Source organism: Astatotilapia calliptera, chromosome 17 (genome assembly GCF_900246225.1).
Source record: "Astatotilapia calliptera chromosome 17, fAstCal1.2, whole genome shotgun sequence".
Lineage (NCBI taxonomy): Eukaryota > Metazoa > Chordata > Actinopteri > Cichliformes > Cichlidae > Astatotilapia > Astatotilapia calliptera.
Genome location: NC_039318.1, coordinates 17262645 through 17283179, shown reverse-complemented (window position 1 = coordinate 17283179; position 20535 = coordinate 17262645). Strand labels below are relative to the sequence as shown.

Genomic DNA, 20535 nt, shown 5'->3' with positions numbered 1-20535 from the left:
GGTGTGGACTTAGCCAAAAAAAACCCTGCAAGTTACAAGTACGAATTTTGACCCTATTTTTCTTCCTTTCATCTGATTGGAATGTCATGTCAATCACAAATGTAACAATCCAATCAGAGAGCAGATGGGTTTGGCTGTCGGAGGGGCGCTTTTTTGAACTGCAGGTCCTTGAAGGGTAATACAGTTTGAAGCTGGAGGATCTCTATATAAATATCCGATAGCAGCTAGGTCCCCTAACTTTCAGCAGCTGTTGAAAGGATAAAGTTGTGGTATATCAGTGGTTAGAAATACCATTATTACTTTAGGATTAGTTTAACACAAAGTCAGGGCTGACCCGGGACCATTGCTGTGAGTCACAGTGTGCAGCATAAAAGTCCTTTCACATCGGACACAGGATGTGCTGCTAATGCTAACTAAAAGCCAAGGATCCAGAATTTGTTGCGCTGGCTGTTGGGCTCTGTGGGTTTTTGCAGCAGCTCTACCTGTACTAGATGCACCTGCTCCTTGTCGTTTCTATCTCTGACTTTACTGCTTGTGGATTTTAATACAGATTTTACTTGCTGTCATCTTGTTTATTTGTGTTTTTTGTTTTTATTTGTTGTTTTCTGTATTTTAATGTATTAGATTCTATTTTATTTATGTCTTTTTCTCTTTGTAAGGTGACCTTTGGTTTTAGAAAGGCGCCTCAAATAAAATGTATTTTTATTATTAGAACATTACGCTACACAACATTTACAAAATATCGCCTCAGGACAGCGGGAGCCTTTAAGACTCTTTGTGAAAGCTCATAATGCCAAGTCACCAACAAAAGCGTACACTTCAACGCCAAGAAGGTGTTGGCAAGGAAGCCTCGGCGAAAGCTAATGATGTGCAGCCACCCTCACCTTCAAAGTCAAATACTACTCAAATTGCTACAACTGAACAAATAGCCAAGGACATTGCAAGTATTTACGCACACTTAAGGAAACCTCCGAGACACAAGAGAGCAAACCCAATGCAATTCAAACTGCTACGAGGGCAGTGGAGGCTAAGTTAGGGGATATTGGCTACTCGCTTAAGCAATGCCGAGTCTTGCCTGGATTTCCTTGAGGATGCCAGCAGAGCACTAAAGGAAAATTCTCCTGCAACTAGTGACGAAGTGAACGCTCTACGACAGGAATTACACCACCTCGAAAACAGAGGACGGAGAAACCACCTGCGCTTTGATTGCTTTCCAGAGGGCTGCAAGGGTATGGACGCACAAAAGAGCGGCATTTAATCCCTGTAAAAGGCTGTTACACGAAAGGAAGATCAAGTTCTCCCTACTGTTCCCAGCGTTGCTTGTGCTGAAAATGACGGAGGGCAGACGTGAGTTTATCTACCCAAAAAAAGTCCAGGACTACATTCTGTCTTTACCTTAAGGGAATTATTTACAGTCAAGGGCTTGGATTTAAAAACTGCCCTTTTTTGCCATAGCGTAATTAACATGCCATTGAATAACAGGCCTTGGCTGGTGCTCAGTTATAGTATTTAAAATTATTGATATATTTTGCACCTCCTAACTGTTTAAGTTTCAATATTATAGGGTCTCACGCTTTGATTTGATTTATTCACTTACTTTAGTTTTGAGAATACGACGCAATCTGCTTGGTAGAGAATCTCACTAAGACTATTAAAGACTGTCTTTCAAGGGACAGTTCTAACCAACCTGCACAGAGGTGTGTTCTGGGAGCTAAGTCCTGAAATGACTGCTCTGCTCACAATGCATTGACTTGGTATGCTGCTGCTGCAGGCAACGGGTCCTGTTTATTACTGTTTGACTGGTTAGAGTCACGGACCATAAAGTTTATGTTTTGCTTTTGGGGGCTCCTGGCCCACCTGAGGGTAGCTAGTGTTCTCTGTCACCCCAGACGTATTTGCTTAAATGTTTATCAGTTGTTATTTTTATTTACTTCCATATTTTATTTATAGCCTATTTTATTTATAGCCAGCCATCCATATATTGTCCACTCGGTGTTGAACTCCTGGTTTTAATAATATGTTACCCCACTGTTATATGTCCAATACAAAATGCATGATGGCGAATAAGCACCAAAGGCCCTTTACCTTATTGACCTGGAATGTAAAGGGCCTTAACCATCCAATTAAAAAAAAGAAAATCATTACATTTATCAAATCAAAAAAAGCTCACATTGCCTTTCTCCAAGAGACTCACTTGTCCCCCCAGGAGTTGGATAAACTTTGCCGTGATTAGGTGGGTCAGGTATTTTTTTCATGTCAGAGTCAGAGTAGGGGTGTAGCAATTTTGATTCATAAGCAGCTACAGTTTAAATGCACCCGGATGGTTAAGGATGCAGATGGGTGGACATTGCTACTCTTGGCTGAGATTCAAGATTTCAAGATTTTAATCAATATCTGTGCACCAAATGTTGACAACCCTACCTTTTTGGTAATTTGGAATGTATAATTAGCTATATGGGTGATTACCCAATCCTGATAGCAGGGGACTTCAATTTGGTAGTGGATGATAACTAGATCATAGCACTCCCTCACAGCGACACTCTAGATCAGCTTCAGTTGCTCTTAAAATGTGTAGGAACTTGGGTTTAGTAGATGCATGGAGAGTATTCAACCTATCCACAAGAGATTACACCTTTTATTCTGCCCCCCACAATGCTCCGTCGAGGATTGATTATTTTCTTATGTCAAATTTTATTATGCCCTGAGCAATGTCTTGTTCTATTGGAGGTATACACTTATTTGACCATGCCTCGGTGCTCCAGCATCTGACCTCATTTGGTAGCCGCTTCAAGTCTCCCAGATGGAGGCTAAACTCAAGCCTTTTGCATGATTCTAACTTTCTTCAATTCTCCACTAAAGGAGTGAAGAATGGAGAGCTTCCACCTGAAGCGGGATCTGTATCTGTTCAGAATAAAAGGATTAGGTTAAAACTTAGAGTGGGACAGACATTGGGGTCCTGACAAGCGCTGTCAGAGATCACAGAATACTGTTCTGCTGTTATGCTGAGGCAATTTTTACATGTTGTGATCTGTATTTAAAGTGGACTGTAGTGTTCTGGAAAATTCAATAAAATGTTAATCCCAAAAAGAAAAACCTTTCATACACGTATTGACTGAAACTCAGTTTACACTGACCTGGTTCATCAGTCATGCCTTTCCTTTCTCTCCGCTGAGCAACTAACTTTACCTCACGTGTCCCGTGTAACATGTGATTCAGGGCTGTGCGTTATCTCATCTGTTTCTTACAGTAATGCTAATTAAGTTGACTCCTAACTGTGGGCCCCCAAAAAACTGAGACAACTGTAAAATAGGCACACTCGATAGGCACACTTTAGAGAAACCACCATCAATTTCTTGGAGCGTGTCAGGCCTCTGCAGGTTGTGAGGCCTTTTAGTGATAAATTTTAGGACAGAAGGCAGAGTATTTAGAGACTTCTGATGGCTTTCCTGGATAATGAACTCAGGATGAAATGATTCTGGTATTTTTAGTGTCCAGTGAAGCAGCGGAGAGATTTCAGCCTACAAATTGACAACACAATCTCTTTTTAAGGGCTGACTAAAGTTTTCTTGATTCTTGACTATATGGAAAAATGTCCTCAATCTGTGTCTTTTCAACCACGATGGAGTGACCTTTGGCACAAGTGATTATCAAGAACCTTGGAGATCATCAAACTACACTTTAAATTCATGGCTATGAAACTCCCCAGATCACAGTCTGATCCAGAATCTATTTAAAAAGCCCACAAACCAATCACTTGATGAGACAGGAAGACATGTCCATCAATCAGTATCCAGCACACCACAGAGAGTCACAGTGACGAAGAAGTCACGAAGAAGTGCCATTGCTGTAAACACTGACTCTGTGCATATATTTGATTTATTTCCCCCCCCCCAAAAAAAATCTTTGAAACATTTATGATCGTTCTTCACTAAATCATACGTCATACGATGCAACATCTAACTGACCCAACACGTTTGGTTACAGATGTGGACATCAGTGGAAACATTTGCAGCAGGACCAGTCAGTGCCGAGAAGTAATCCTGCCATAACACCAACATCTGCAGAGCGCTGTGCTGAGATATTACCGAGCTGCAGCGAAGCCAAAGCTGCTTTAGTTTGTTGCTAAGACTTTAGAGTCGGATTTCTGCACTCATGAAATACTTTATGGGCTGGACACACACACACACACTCACTAATGTAACCAGCCTAGCTTGGATTGGCAAACTCCATTAAATTTGAACTGAACAGTGTGTGTGTTTGACAGAAAGCCAGAGGGACACTGTGAGTTTGGACTGATGAAGTGCACACAAAGAATAAAACAGAGCAGGACAGAGAAATTAATCAAACACATCAATCCATCACCATTATGACTTCATAACTTTCAGCTGGATAAACTTACAAAGACCAGGCAGAAACATTTTTTTATGTTATGCATTAAACACTCCCCTAAATTCAGGAGTGGCTCTGTAACTGAACAACCTTGAAGAATGTCTCTTTGTCCCTGCTGCGGCTTTAATCCAGATCCGTCTCACATTTAAACAGGTCTGAACATTACAGGCAGACGTCTGGGGTCATTTCTGTGAGAATCTGCTAATAATTGCTTGATTTCTTTCAGTAGCTCCTCCCATAACTGTGTTTATATCAGCATGTAATAGCAAAGCGTCAGCAGTTTGAGGTTTGGAGGTTTCTCATTTCTTCCCCACCTTCAACTTTTCTTTATATGCTTGTTAATGTTCTCCTGGTCCTGGATTTTTGGACCCAGAGATTTTGCTTTGTTGACTTTTGTTGAATTTTCATTCTAATGTTCTTTTTGCTTTTGAGTTTATTTATACTCATCCTCATGTCCTGCTTTGAGTTCATTCTGTTTAGCCTCTTGTTATTTCTGTCCTGTTTGTATGGTATCCCACTGGTGTTCACAACTTACAGCAAGCCCAAGAAGTGAAAATGGGACATAAGCAGAGATGTTATAAGAGACAGACATAGCACTCCTGAAATAAAAATTTAGGAAATGCAGGTCGAAGTAAAACTCCCAGGGGAAAAATGTTTTTCAAACATTTAATTTGGATCAAACCTTTTAAGTGTTTGTATTTTAAGATGAGACTTCCCTGGTGGTTCTATAGATTTAGTTTTATTTCCTGGTGACTACTCAAATAAAAATTAGCACTGGGAGGAATTTCAAGATGGCTGCCTATTTATGACATCTTGTTCTGGAAAGACTTTGACATAAGCTACATGAAGAGAAGTACTGGGCTACTCTCACATTACACCCACAGGAGCTGCTCAACCATGGAAACCCACGCCATGAAGCTCCTAGTGCACAGTTTCTGTAATGATGATAATGACAGAAGAGGTTTGGAGATCTGCAGTTACTGAGTCAGTAGAACATTGGAAACCTTTACATTCTGCTAACCCACTGAGTACTTGTGGACCCCAAAGTGTATCACCATCACCAGAAAAAACAGGAAGAGTCAATATCCACACACTCTGCCCTGCAGATGACATTATATAGAGTTAGATTGCAGAAAGCTGATTGGTCGTTGGATGGTTTTCATGTTATTGTGCTATAGATCTGACTGGCAGCACAAATTTCTGTAAGAAATTAAAGAAAGTTAGGCGAAAAACTTGACATGGCATTGGATATAATCCAGACAGAACCAACAGGGAACCCATCTAAACAAATTCCATCTTTAAAAGCACCTCTGGTTCAGCTCATTTTCTTCATGACCTTTCAATGACAGACTGGGAACCTTAATTGCAGTTGTGTCTAAAATGGATGTTGTGGCTGTAAAACAGCTGAAGAGAGATAGAAGAAGAAGAAGAAGAAGACAGACACTCTGAGTTAATTGGTGTTGTGTCTATGGGGGGGGATTACTTAATGGAGCCACCTGTGGACCAAATGACTGACATGACATTAAGATCAACAGCAGCACAGGCCAACTGAATTTGTTCATGTAAAGCAAAGGCAGGAAAACTGAGGTGCTTTAAGAATAATGCAGTAAACAGAAGTCAAATCAATATCTGCACATCTGAGGATTACAGATAGCTATCATCAGGATTTTATCAATACTGGCTCCATTGATCTGTATCAGTACTTATCAGTATTCTTAATGTAATGGGACTAAAATGCAACAGTCTTCTCCAAGCTCTCCAACAACCTTCCTGCTGCACTTTTCATGTCACCTTCAGAGATTTAAATTAGGAAACGGAGAGCATATCCAGCCACATATTTGTTTTCACACCTGCTGAATCAAGTGAACACGGCGCTTGGATTTACGCAGTGATGCACGAACACACACACAGTAATGTAGGCACACACGTAAGAGATTGTCAGGTTTTAATTAAAGCTGCAGGTCTGAGTCGTTATCTGATCAGAAACACCAGCTTATCAGTTCATGGTTAAACACAAGCTGAGAGCTAGACATGCCCAACACACATATTTCACTTCTGCTTTTGTGACAATTCTCAAACCACGTCATAACCAGAAGCAACCCAAAATCACAAATGGCCAAAATGACCTTTCTTTTACCCCACGGTCCTTACGAGGTCTGAAAATGACACGAGTCCTCATGAGAATAGCTGGGCGAGTACACTTAAATACACACGCTGAGTATAAAATCTCTTGCAGCTCATTTCTCTGCTCGTGTCATCACAGTTCATTTCTCCTCCAACAAAAATGAAATGAACTCCTGACCCCAATAAACATGAAGTGGTTCAGCAGGTGTGCATCACTTTGTGTATCTGCAGCCGGTGTGTGCGTGTCGTCTACAATAACCTTCTGAGAGGTTACCAAACAGACATATCGATGCGTCTCGCCTGCTCGTCTGAGATCTGCTGTGGCCCTGAAGACACATTCTGCCGATATGTCATTTATTAAAATCATGATTGGCTAAAATCCCAGCGCTGTCTTTTTTTATACCCCTGCAGAGCTAGCAGCACACAGCCTTTTATCGTTTCATCTGCCTTTACAATGAGCTGAAGTCCAAACAGCTTCAGAGAGGAAAAATATCACGACAAAGTTTCACAATCTTTGTCGTCTGAGACCACATGAAAGCTGCTTAAGACAGCTGTGGTTCAAACCATCTATTACTGCACTGCCCCAAACCATATGCTCTATATAAAAGACACACCAGCACCCTGATCACCCATCTGCTGTGGACATTTGGCCATTTGAAGCCTAAACTTTAGCATTTTGAGCACCAGAAAGAGCCAGAAGTGACCGTATTTGAACAAGAAGCTGGAGTGCTAAGTTATCAGCTGATGTCAGCTGGATCTATCCATCGACTGCATGAATTACAGACACAGAACTGAAAAACTAAATACGTGTTTTTGTGTTGGTTGATTGTTTTTTTGTTTTTCTTGTGTTTTTACAAAATTAGAAATGTGAAAATTCCAATTTTTTGAATGTTTGTAATTTTGTAATTTCTACGTTTTATACATTTTTACAGTTCTTAAAAAAAATCCTTCAAATGTTATCAAACTTCCATTCAGGGTTTTAACCATGTTAAAATGTTCATAAAGACAGCTTGATAACACCTCCTTGAAGTTCTAATAATCTAGTCATGGGAGTTCCATACGCCTCCTGTTTATGAGGGACAGCCAGTCTGAGGAAATTTACAGCTCACTTCAGACTGAGGGCCTGCACCAGTGTATGATAAAGAACGGTTATTTTGAACTGTGGATCAAGCAAAGCTGCTGTTTTAAAGTCCAAGAACAGAAATACGGAGCTGTTGTTGGTTTCTCCTTGTTGCTGAACATAGAGTAAAATTCAAATTTCAGCCATAACCGTCTAACTGCAAATTTTCCACACAAACTCAGCACTCAAAGAGGTTTTTAATCACAAAACACTGTATTCTTTAAGTGCTTTCTAACTACTGCACTCAGACTCACACACTTAAACTTGTTCACTGGAGGAGCCCGGGATCAAACCACCACCCCACTGTTCCAATCACCGGCCCCATGTTAAGCCATGTGAAACATGGCGACCGTACAACCAGAACCCAGCACTGGTATTATATTCAAACAGCACTCTGTGTAGCACGTCTCTGAACACTCAGTTTCATGTTTTTTTTTTCCTCTTGGATCTTTCTGATGTCACACAAAGATATAACCCTAAGATGGTCATCTTGGGCACAGAAGCCCTGCCCACCTTCTGTGCTGTCTTATAGCTTATTTGAGACGAAGGAGCTGCTTGAGGCCCAGGATAAGATATGGCTTATTTTTAACTATGAATCATACAAAGCTGCTGTAAGAGAGTCTGAAAACAAACCCGTGGAGGAGGACGTGAGCACCAAATGAAATCATATTTCATTCGGTGCACCTGTCTGTTTATGATCGCTGTATACCTGTGTGTGTGTGATGCACACGCGCTTATTATTCCCGTTATGAATCTGGATGTTTACATTGAGGAATCTGTGAGGAGCTGATGACGCTGTGAGGCAGGCTGAGGACCCGCCAACAAGCTCATTTTTGTCTTTTTGCCAACATGTTAACGATGTTTTGGTCTTGAAGGAGACGGAGCAATAAAGGTTTTATATTTGAAGCGAGGAACCCTCCCCTCCAACCCTCGCCCACCCTTTTTTCAGTTACATGTAAAGGTCACCCAGCCGACGAGCGGTGCGACATCCGTCCTTTTCCAATTTTCAGCCTCTCTCTCTCGACATTAAAGGATTTCTGAATGAAGCGTGACTTCTCTCTCTCGCACTCTCTCCGTTTCTCCATCTCCACATCATGGGTTGCCATGGCGACTGAGCAGCATCGATGACGCCCCGTCTCTCCCCTCTATATTTACTCTGTTGCTGTAGCGACGACCCAGGCATGCACCAAAGAAGAAGAAGCAGCAGCAGCACAGACTTCTGTGTTTATCTCTGTTACTGTTTGATTATTTTGTTGCATATTGTCCTTTTGGCCCCTCGTGGGGGGTTTTCTGCACTATTTATCCAAATTTATGTGGACCCATCCAGATTATGCAAGCGTGTCATTGCTATGAAAGATTCAGCTGTTTTGGTTTCACCAGATATTGAACCTGACTACATGGATGTGCTTTCTTTCATGACCCACACAGCTAAAGTGGAAACCCGGAGGGGTTCAAACTGTAAACAGCCAGCCCTCAGACCCGGAGTCACGCAGCTGTGCAGTGTTTACCATCAGCTGGTTGTTAATGGCGCTCTGAGTCCTTCATTCACACAGTGAGCGGATCTGTTTAGGTTCACCTCTGACTTTAGATGCTGCGATACAAAAACAATCAGACTGAAAATCTCCTGACACTCAGATGGAACTAAAACAGCAAAATATGGCAAGATCACTGCAACACTTCCATTTTTTCCTCATTTCAGCCATTTAACCTCTGACCCACTGAGGCATAGACCACCTTTTATCAGGGTACTCAAACTACTTACTTTAAATCTGCCCTAAATCTGCTGTTTCAGTGGTGACGTTCATATGAAACATGGCCAAAGATTTAAATAATGTGGCTACAGTTATACCCATTAGCTAAATGTTAAGTTTCACATCAAATTTCCAGTCTTGGGTCTGTATGATGTCACCAAGAGCAGATATCCCTAATATGGTGATTGCCTGATATGTTGTTGCTGCCATTAAAACTCAGACAGTTGTTTGTGTTCATCCGGAGGCGGCGTTCTCAGTGAACACAATCAGCTTTCCCGGATTATTGCATTTGCCTCAAGATATTACAACTTAGGGGTGTTCGTGCAGTACAAATACCACTGTAGAGTACTCAGAGTACTTCATTTCTGAGTAATTGGCAGCCTCACTGTTAATATTTTGTAGTTTGAGCTGCTGTAAATCTCCACATTTGGCAGCAGGAATTAAAGCTTTTCACTCTTCACTCATTGTGATGCTAAATGAAGGGTCAGTAATTAAGCTTGTAGTGAAATCTCTCACACCGTCGGTGAGGTGAGGTGTATTGTACTAAAATAAATGATCTGTGAAAAGAGAGACTGGTAAATCAAATTTTAAGCACTCGTATGAGCTTACGTGTTATTTCATGACACGATGATTATCGTCCATAATCATTCAGACATTTTGAATCCAACAGCCTTGGTTTTCAGGTCTGCCCCAGTTCAGATGTGTAATAGCAACACTGATTCACAGTGCAAAGCTTATTAGTTTCATTTAAAGGCTGTAAAACTGGCCTTTAAAAGCCAGCCTTTAATACAAAGCTAGCACTGGCATCAGTCAAATATGAGACTTTGAGCCTGGAGATCTGGACAAACCAACGAATCCTGAAAAACACAAACAAACCGAAGAACAACTGTCCTGACTGCAAACTGTACAACTTTTTGACTGAAACCTGCTGTTTGGTCTCTGGGCTGTAGAAGAAGACCCAGTTCTAAACATTAGCAATAGCCCTCAACCAAGTGCACACAGTAAGTGAACAGGAAGTGATCTGAAAGTAGCAGCAATGCTTCCAAAGGTGAAGATGACGTTAAAGGTCGTGTGGGCAATCTGATCACAAACGTTCAAAAAGGCTGGCTGTTGATTTGTCTGATATAAGAGCTGGAACAGCTGATTTTTTAATAAACTATTTCATCCACAGAATGAGCTGTCATATGGGCTGAAAGGATTAATCAATGAATCAATTAGCTGACATTAAATGCTTCAAACTGGAGAATACAGCTTATCTGATGTGAGAGCTAATTTAAAAAGTAAATGAAGGAAATAAACAGGTTCAATAAAATCCTCTTTAGCGCTGAAACACGATGAGCGTCTCTGTTTTAATGACCAAACAGCGGATACAAAGTAGTTCGGACTATCAGGACAGCAGCTCAGCATCATCAGAGCCTAACTGATAAAGAAAAACATTATAAAAAACATGCCGCTCACGCCTTCACGTCACACGGTAAAACGAGGTGTCGTTACCTTTGGGTTGAGGACCAGCTGCTGCTCGTCAAAGTGCAGCAGAGCCACAGAGTTGGACTCGGAGTTGTTGACAAAGATCTGCAGGCAGGGGTAGAGCGACGTTCCCTTACAGTCTGCTCCACATGTGAACACGCACTCGAACATCTCTTCCGGACGCAACACCGACACCACCTGCAAGAGGGGGAGCACACGATTAGTGATGGATATGTTAGTGGACTGCGTCGATTCTGATAGCTGATTCGTTGAAAAATAACATCTTTTACTGGTAATTTTATTTGAAATATACATATTTGCTAATTGTCCAATTTTCTGTGAGGTAAATTTGAATGTTTTGTTTGGGTTTTTAACCGAAGGTTGGATTAAGGTAAAAATAACATGATTTGAATGTATCATGCTGATTTGAAGGCCTGGGAGGAAAAATGTGTTTAGGATGAGTTTTAAAAATGGACTGTTGAGGTGACTGTTTAACATGCAAAGACAGTTTATTCTATAACCTTTGGGCAGCGATAGAGAATCCTGTCCCCTCTGAGTTTCCACTTAGATTTCTGTATATGTAGCAGCAGTTGGTTAGATGACCTGAGAGCTCGGGGTAAATACCATTTAAGGATTTAAAAACAAATACAGGAACTCTGACTCAGTGGAGCTTATAGGACTTGATGGTGCAATCCTTTGAGTAATCAGCACTGCTTCCTGCCTGGGGTCCTTAGTGGGTGAGCAGTAACTGCTTCATTAGGGTCATCAGATGGGCATCTTCCATCCTCAGTATTTCATTGATTTTATTTCCACAATACCTCCAGAGGACTCAACATGACACCTGGCGTCCTTTTTCTTGATCCACAACCAGTCACTACTTCGCTCAGTGCCCTCGCACTCCCATCCTCTTCAGGAGTTTTGGTCTTGACAATAAGCCCTCTACACTCAACCTCCACAGCAAGATTCTGCCTGAGCTGCTATTATGACAAGCTTTCCCATTCATATGGCTCTTCAACTCCAGATTCCCAAAGTACCATTAGTTCCAGAATGTCTAATATCTTCTGCAAAGCTGATCGCAACATGAGGTCTGGCCTGAGATTAGTTATTGTTCCTATCAGAAAGACCAGTGTGATCAGGGTTGACCTGCATCTTCCAGGGTTATGCTTACTCTTGCCGATGACTTCACAAGAAGTTCTCCTGCTCTCATGAAGGGAATGAGGCTTGGTATTCAGACCACTGTAGGAGCGAGGGCATTGGCGTCAGTTTTCCTTCCTTATGAGATAATCACCATTTGTTGCAGGACCTGGTTGTGGAAGTTGTACATTTCTAGGTGTTGTGGCCTTGGGACAGGCTTTTTTTGCCTGAGAGTTGCTGGAGTTTGGCAGAGAGCATACATATGGTCGTCTCCACTTCACTAATGGACGTTTTGGGCTGTAGGGAGGATATTGTAGGTGACTCTGATTATAAAGCTGAGTCTGCTTCCTTCCATTTTCCAGAGATCCTTCCAGTTGAGCTTGTGATGTTTCAGTTTTTCCCAGCTGGTTCACTGGCCCAGCATCGGAGATGGACTTGTGCCACATTGCTCAACTTGTCCCAAATCCAAGTCCTGTCCTGTCCTGCTGAACGTGTCCAACTACATCTCCACGCTCGAGAGGAGACTGTGCTTTCTGCACAGCCTCTGACGGAGTCCACATCCTTGCAGTGGGAGCAGCAGCTCTCTTGAGGCTCAGTCAGCATCAGTTTTTAGTAAACACTTATATCTGTGGGAACTTTTGTTCATGCAGCTTTTAAAAATGTGTGGACACAGAGTACAGTCTAAATCTTTTATATGTCTGGATGTTAATGATGAGCGATGGCGGAAACTTGTCTACCGGCTCATTACTGGACTCAAACAACGACCTCGGGCATGAAAATAAATATCAATGTCCATGAGAAATAATCAGTCAGTCTTTGCAGATCTGATAAAAGTCAGACCGCTTCATCACTCAAGAGGTCACAAAGCTGCAATAATGTCGAACCATCGTGATTGATGTGTTATTAAGCAATGGATCAGTGAATGACAGAGCAGACGTGCTCTCTGCCACATGACTTTGGACTTCCAGTCTCCATAATGCATGAACATTATTCCAAAATGATGCAATAAGCTAAAAGCCAAATAAATCAGGCCGGTATGAATTCATCATCCACAGTAAACAGCTGGGAGTGCAGGCTGTGGCTGCCTGTAATTTATACCACGAGAAGTCCCAATGGCTTCAAAACGCTGTGCAAACACTTTTAACGATCCAGAGCGGAAAGTGATGCAGCACGAGCGAACCGAAACAGCTAAAGGTGGACGCTTTGTCCTGACCAGAGATGGGCAGTAACGCGTTACTTGTAACGCGTTACTGTAATCTGATTACTTTTTTCGAGTAACGAGTAAAGTAAGGGATTACTATTGCAAAAACGGTAATTAGATTACCGTTACTTTCCCGTAGGAACGCTGCGTTACTGCGTTACTAAGAATGTCTCACGACAGTGACGTAAGCGAGTGCGCCGTTAGTGACAACAGCTGTGTGCAGATCAACAATGGATCACATATCGATTGTGGGAGAGAGTATGAGCGTGCAGCGTGGAAGTACTGACCTTACTTTGAGTAGAAAATAGGTTTAAATGTTAAACTCATTTATTCAACTCAGAGAATGGTGCATATAATTAAATTTTTGCTTGATGCATAAAGTTAAAAGATTAAAACTGATAAAACAAGTTAAAAAAAAAGAGACTTTTCCATTTGATTACATTTTGTATGATGGATTATGTAGAAAAAGTAGAATTGGGCTGAAAGATCTATCTATATTTATCACCTGTTCAGGTTGTAAATCGTGTTTTTAAAAAGTAACTAAGTAACTAAGTAATTAATTACTTTTGAAAATAAGTAATCAGTAAAGTAACGGGATTACTTTTTGGGGGAAGTAATCAGTAATTAGTTACTGATTACTTTTTTCAAGTAACTTGACCAACACTGGTCCTGACAACAAAAATCTAAATAAATGACTAACTCAATCATTAAAGGCCTCAGGCTGCTTGAGCTGTGATTTCAAACAATATGTTTTAGTTTCTGTCAAAACTAATGGTCATGTTTTTTTCTTCTGCCATGTACAGCAAGAAGAGGAATGTTTGAACCCAACGAGAAGTTATTTAAAGGGTAATTTTGTATTCTGAGAGCAGCAGGAGCTCTAAATGGAAATATTGATTCATTCAATCTAATTTATCCATTTTAAAGACGGAGAATCCGTGACCAGGATATCTGAAGAAACACTGAGATTTACGAGTTGTTATTTGGGAAATTCAACGTACAAAACCTGCACAGCTGTCTTGATCTCATTCAGGCTTGTTGCCATTTTTCTGTCACTGGTTCTCTGGCTCCGAAGCAGGAGAATGCTGATTGGCTTTACCAACTGGGGAAACAGCTGCCAGTGAGCAGAACACCAGACCGACCTGCTGCATATGAATCGAAGAAAAAGTTTAAAAATGAAACAACTGAGATGTCTGGAAGGAGATTCAGAGACACCGTCTGTGACCAAAAAAGATTCCCCTGAAAATAATAGATGGATTCGCTACATGAACAAAAAGCTGAAACTAGAAAAACTGATTGGCTGCTTGTGTTTTCTCAATATGTTTCTGATGGCAGTGGAGTTTGTTAAGACTGAAGGTAATAGACGGAGGTTTGTCTCCCTTTCAGTAAAAATATCTCACAAAGTAATTATACTGCCTTCTTCTCACAGCAATCATCCCTCTGATTGCACAGTGGTGGCCTCCTATTCAGCAACAAGACAATGCAAAATAGCTTTAGAAGTTACCAAGATGCAGCTGCAGGTAAATTAGTCAGTTGAAGCATCAGAAAAGCAACAAAATGATGACGAACTTGTCAAAATGTTGACTCATTCAAGCTTGTCGTTTCAAATTCCTACTGGGTGTCTTCCTCTAGATAAAGGCTTAAAAGAATATGAACTTGCCCTTCTTTCAAAAGATATTCTGTGAAGCTCAAAATACTGTAAAACAGCATAAAGCACTCCAAGTTCCACCTTGAGCCCGGCCAATTTATAAGCAGGACGATATTATTGGCTACCAGCCGAAATTTAAAAAGGGAAAATAAAACACCCTTCAAAAACATTATACGTATCGCTGTCTTTGTCCACCAGAGGGCACTTAGGAACTTCCCTGCTAATAACACGTGTTGGAACTTAAATAAATATGTACACATAACAAATATCAGAGAAGCCTGTTTATGTTTTGTGTGTCATAAAGAAAAAAACAATACCGGACAATATTTGAGAACATCGGAATTTTAAATCACTGAATATCTGTTTGATTAACCTGTAGTTCCATTCTAAAAGTTCCTCTGCATCTGAAAGTCTTACTCCCTGAGAAATGGGTTTGGTGAAGATAAACAATCTCAAGAAACGTCATATGGAACGAAGTTCCTCTCTAGAAATAAAAGTAGATTCTTAAATGATTGTTAATATAAGCTTTTGTCAATCTAGCGTTTAAGCTTGTGATTTGGCATTATATAAATAAAATTGAATTGAATTGAACTGAACTGAATAGTTAACAGCAAGAAAAAGACGATGAGCTTAGGGAAATGTTAAGGTCAGCCTTCTTTCTCTGAGTAAAAGCTTAACAAGGCTTTAATTTTGGCCGTGGTCCATCAATCTGGCAGGAAAAATAACCATCATCACTGCAAGGTCCATCCAAAAACATGGATTCCCACAATGGAAGGATTAAAGAATCTTACAGAACTTTGTTTGTAACTGGTTGGATCCACTAGAAACATCGACATCAAAACAACACAATGACAAGGTCAACATAACATTACTAGAAATGTAGGTTGCACCTTAAAATGTTCTAATTCTGCAGAGACAGTCACTGAAATTGAAGTTCAACTAAGGTTGAGTTATGCTTTTCTTTCTGTGTCTACACTGCATGAACTGCATGAGAAAACTGCAGATTTTACAAGTGGTATATTAGGGTTTTTTCTAGAACTCCGTCTACTACAAATTAGGAACTTTCCAAGCATAAAGCAGGAGTAAAACTTCAGCTGTGAAGGTTACCTTTGAAAAAAAGAAAGAAAGATCAGTTTAAGTGCAATATTTGGCTTTTCTAATGCATTAATACGTATTTTCTTTGTAAAAAACACAAATATAACAATGTCATTCTTTCTCAATATCCCATGTGTAGGACTTTCTCTGTGATCTTCTTGTAATTTATAGCTAAATACCAACTAATACCAAGTAGTTTTAGAGAGTTATGAGGATGGTTTCCAGGAAATGGAAGAGAAAATACCGAAAGTTAAAAATAATCCTCTGGGGGATAAAAAAATGTCTGACTGCTGGGTATCCAGTTAGCATTTTCCAAATTTGAGGCTTAAACTAGAACTACAGCATGTTACCTGTGAGGTTAAAGTTAGCAAAACCTCAGACTAACATAGAATCTGGACTACAGATGTTAGACTCAGCTGTCAGAATGACTTTAATTTAGAAACAACAGCGAGGGCCGCGTTCACTGACAGACGACTGACAGTTTGTGTCAGATCACCTCGGTCAGACCGGCGGGATCCCCCTCACTGTCCATCAAAGTCTGATAACTGATCTGCATTAGAGTTTGCCCTCAGTTATTACTGGACACTTCTCGAGTGGCTGAAGGAGATTAGCACAGATAATCTGAGTCAAACTCACAGAAATCCTTCAATATTGATCTCAACACCAGGAATTCTTCGACATGGTGCTTCTCGTCAGTGTGTCAGTGCAACATATACTAGAGTAAATATGTCAGTGACTTTCTAGTAAACAATTTGGACTTTCCTAAAAACTGCAGCATAACAAAAGAGGCAAGTGGATCCTTTCACCTATAAGTAAAGCTGCAGCTTTGTCCAGTTAATGCATAGAATTTCAAAAAGCTGTGAATTCATTAAGTTCACATGATTAAAAACAGAAAAAATGCAAATACTGGACCCAGATCCACAGGAATCAACATTATTTTCCCTTAAATACTTTTTTTTGTCTGAATCAACATTAATACTTTATAAAATCTCCAATCATGCCGACGTGTCCCGATCCTGACTCCAAAATCTGGATATTGAGTATCGATGGAAATGTTTACTCCACCATCAGCAACGGGAGACCTAACAGAGAGTTGGCAGCCTGGAGGTGTTTCTCACTTTTATTGAACTCATGGTGACATACGTACAGTGGTGAGTTGGCTTAATGTGTCTACTCCACTCCGTGTGTGAGGAGAAACTAAGGAGACTGTAAATAAGTGCAAAAAGACTCCCACACTGAGCTGAAAGCAGACGAGTGCACATATGAAGAAAATAATGTCAGTATTATGTTAAAAACTGCATTTATTTTGGTCCTGACTTCACTTATTATTTTACTAACACTGAAGCACTCCTCTCTTTATCAACCACTAATACCACAGCTGATAATAACACACTTACACAGTCACATCACTAATTTAGGCTCCAGGTAAAGCCACCCTGCTGCCGCTGAGTGTTAGTAGCCTTATAGCAATACTACAGCAGACATATGTTTACTATTTTTCAGTACTTGTGATTGATGTACTTTTAATGTGTGTAATTAATCAGTTAAAGTCCTGGTTGTGTCAGCAGTTCCTGCGAAATGCTGAAATCCTTAACAGCTCTCAGTATCCTGCAGTAGGCTGCAAGTTATTTTTTTTTCTTTTTATAGAAGAACTATTAATAGGCTGTGTGCTAAAATAATATTTTAAAGTGAAGTACTATAGACAGTCAAAGCCTGCCCTAGAAATGTATTGTGTGATATCAAAAGTATTTAACTGCAGCGTGTACTGAGTGCAGTAGCAGTACTACAGTAAGTGTGGTAGCAGCAGTCCTCACTAAAACTACTTCCACATAAACACACCTCTGAAAACCAGCACAGCGTGAACCCCGACAACAAACGACAAGAAAAGTCGGGTTCAGTGTGTATTTTAACTAATACTACCACTAACCTGACTACTACTACTACTACTACACCTCCTTGTACGGCGGCGGCTCCGGCAGCAGCGGCGGTGGCAGCTCGGAGCTGGCAGCCGGGCTCACCGTGCAGTTGGCCGGCTTGCTCTGGAGGCTCTGCAGGGTCGGGCTGAGCCAGCAGAAGCCCAGGATGAAGAGGCTGAGGATCCCGCAGGCGATCAGGAACAAGCCCAGCCGGATGCTCTTGTCCTCGGCCTCGGAGTACTCGTACGACACCCGGATCTTCGCCATGGCAGCCCCGCGGAGACCTCCGCCGGCATGGAGAGGAGGAACGGAGGAGGAGGAGGAGGATGGATGCACGGAGGATGAAGGAGGGGAAAGAAGAGGAGGAGGCGCTGCTCGCTGTGTGCTGAGAAACTGTTGAGTTTAAACGCGACCGCTTTCGTTCTGTAAGCGCTTCATCTGTCCTCCCTCCTCCCCCTCTGCCTCTTTTATCGCCCACCTCACCCCAGCCTGCCCTCCTTCTCACCCTTCACCTCCCACTCTCCTCACTCTTCTCATCTTCACTGCAAAAGCCCAAACAACCCTGGAACTTTCTACGATAAAGGCTCAGCTCACCAAAATCACAACACACGCGCTCAGCGACGTGGCCAAAACTGTGTGGACACCTGTGTGGCCATCAGGTTAGACACTTCTGCACATAACTCTGTCAACAACAAGTCTGCTTTCAGCTGGTTTGGCGTCAGCAGCATGCACTGACGTCATAGCGAGTGATAACGTTATAAAGAGAAAGCAAAGACTGTATATAAACTATGGCCACTGTGTAGTTTTAATGTTAATGGAGCCAGATGTGACCACAGGGAAGAGGTCCAATCAGACCCAGACACCCACACTTCCCCCTCCAGCTCCTCAGAGAGGTCACAGGTCAGCTGAGAGTCTTTCCAGGGTGTCCTGTGTCAAACGAAGAGGTCTCCTCTTCGTTGGACCAATCCTGGTGAAGCACCTCAGCTGTCTCGTCTTGAGGTGGAGAAGCTCTGGGTTCTACTATGAGCTCCTCACCTCATCACATCTACAGAGGAAGCTACCCACAGCTGATGAAAGATCAAAGCTCCCTGCTCTTGAAAATCTAAAAGTTCAGATTTGTTTTAAATGGTTAGAGTTTCTTTATTGGTTATGTGTTTTTAAAACTGCATAAGACAGTCTTTGTTGTACTTGCACATAGTTTGGGATTGTATCTATGTCAGGTCTTAATGGGTCAGCAGTTCTTAACGGGTCAACAGCTTCTGGACAGGTGAACCTCCTTGGCTGGATTCTGTGGAGATGTGTGTGCCAAGATTCAGCAGCATTTCCAGAGCCCATCTCTGGAGATGGTGGAGAAACGTAGACGCGAGGTGCAGCAAAAGTGACACATTTGTGTGGACAGACTGCAGAAGCTTGATCCTTCTTAGCCATGAGTGTGGACAGTTTTAGCATGTGGTCGTCAGACTTTAGGGGTTTATTTGCAGAACTTAAGCTATAAGATTAGACGCATGTGTAATGGAGCCAAAGAGCGGCGCAAGGACGTCCAGCAGGAGTGTCGTGTCTGAGTTCAACCCTCCTGCTGAAAACCTTTCACTTTGGGAAACAGTTTGATGTCCTAACCTGAACTCTATCCAGCAGCGACTCAGGTGTCTACATACTTTTGGTCATGTGGTGCAGCCTGTGGCTACGTGGCATGTTTCTATGGTTTCATCTCTCTCTCTCTCTCTCTGCAGGTTGAGTGATGCTCGATCACTCCGGTGGCTTGATGATTCAATCCAGATCAGGTTTTATTTCGCCGCTGGCTCCTTGTTGTTCTCTCGCTGTTACATGCTGCATGAGATAAGCCTCTTAGCAGATCGAGAGAGCGCAACACTCTCAGAAACATCCTCTGTTTTTCTGGATGTTAGGTTTGCTTTCACACAGGAACTAATACCGGACTTATATCTATCTCAAATATCTGTCTCTCTCAGAAGTAGTGGAGCATCGCCAGTCTGGATTTAGAAATGCAGTAATTGAAAACATCCCACAGATGGTGAGACAGATGTGAGGATTTAGCTGAGATAACTGCGTATTCAGAGATGGAGTTAGTGTTTCCAGTTAGTTTCACTAGTTATGGCTTTGAGTGGCTGAGGCAAGCTTAATAAACACTCGTTTGGTCGGTTCACCATTATGACTCAGGCTGAAACAACTGGATTTCATGCCCATGGCAGACCTTCATGCCGTTGTTGCTCTGCTAACATGTAAAACGTAAAAGTATGACACGATTTACACATTTCACTTCATAGGAAAGTTTTTTTTGGTTGTGACTGAACAAAACCAAAACCTCAAAACAGAACACTGCATTTCCTGTGATGCCCACTAGGAGCTGGCTACAGTCTCGCTTGTTAAAATGTCTTTGCCATACAAATAAACATGAATTTTGGCCTTTGTGGATAGTTTTACCCTTCATAACCTTTTAAATAGGGAAAGAGGGTTGAGTTATAAGCTAATTCAAGATAATTTAGTCATTAATTACACGGTGCTCAGTAACATCCAAATAAAATCCCAGCATTTCACTCATGGACGTCTTGGACAGTCTGTTAGCACAGTAACCTCACAGCAGCCATATTATTGGTCAAATAGTGTCATTAAAACTGCTCCAACAGCACAAACACAGCTTAGAAGTCCAGCTCAGAGACTCTGTCCACGTGTTAGTC

At 41.6% G+C, this 20535-nt stretch overlaps 1 protein-coding gene across 2 annotated transcripts in view; it reads right to left on the bottom strand.

Moving 5' to 3' along the window:
• The window catches only part of LOC113009375 (calcium-activated potassium channel subunit beta-4), a 37535-nt gene extending 18809 nt beyond the window's left edge, over positions 1–18726 (bottom strand). Inside the window, exons 1-2 of one of the 2 annotated variants that reach the window (XM_026147638.1) lie at positions 17879–18726; positions 10879–11049 (exon numbers count right to left, since the gene is read on the bottom strand). In XM_026147638.1, coding sequence (XP_026003423.1) covers positions 10879–11049; positions 17879–18109 — 402 coding nt within the window. In that variant the 5' untranslated portion in view covers positions 18110–18726. The remainder of the gene's footprint in view (positions 1–10878; positions 11050–17878) is intronic. The other variant, XM_026147639.1, reaches the window with a different exon arrangement.
• Between the last annotated feature and the right edge of the window lie 1809 nt (positions 18727–20535).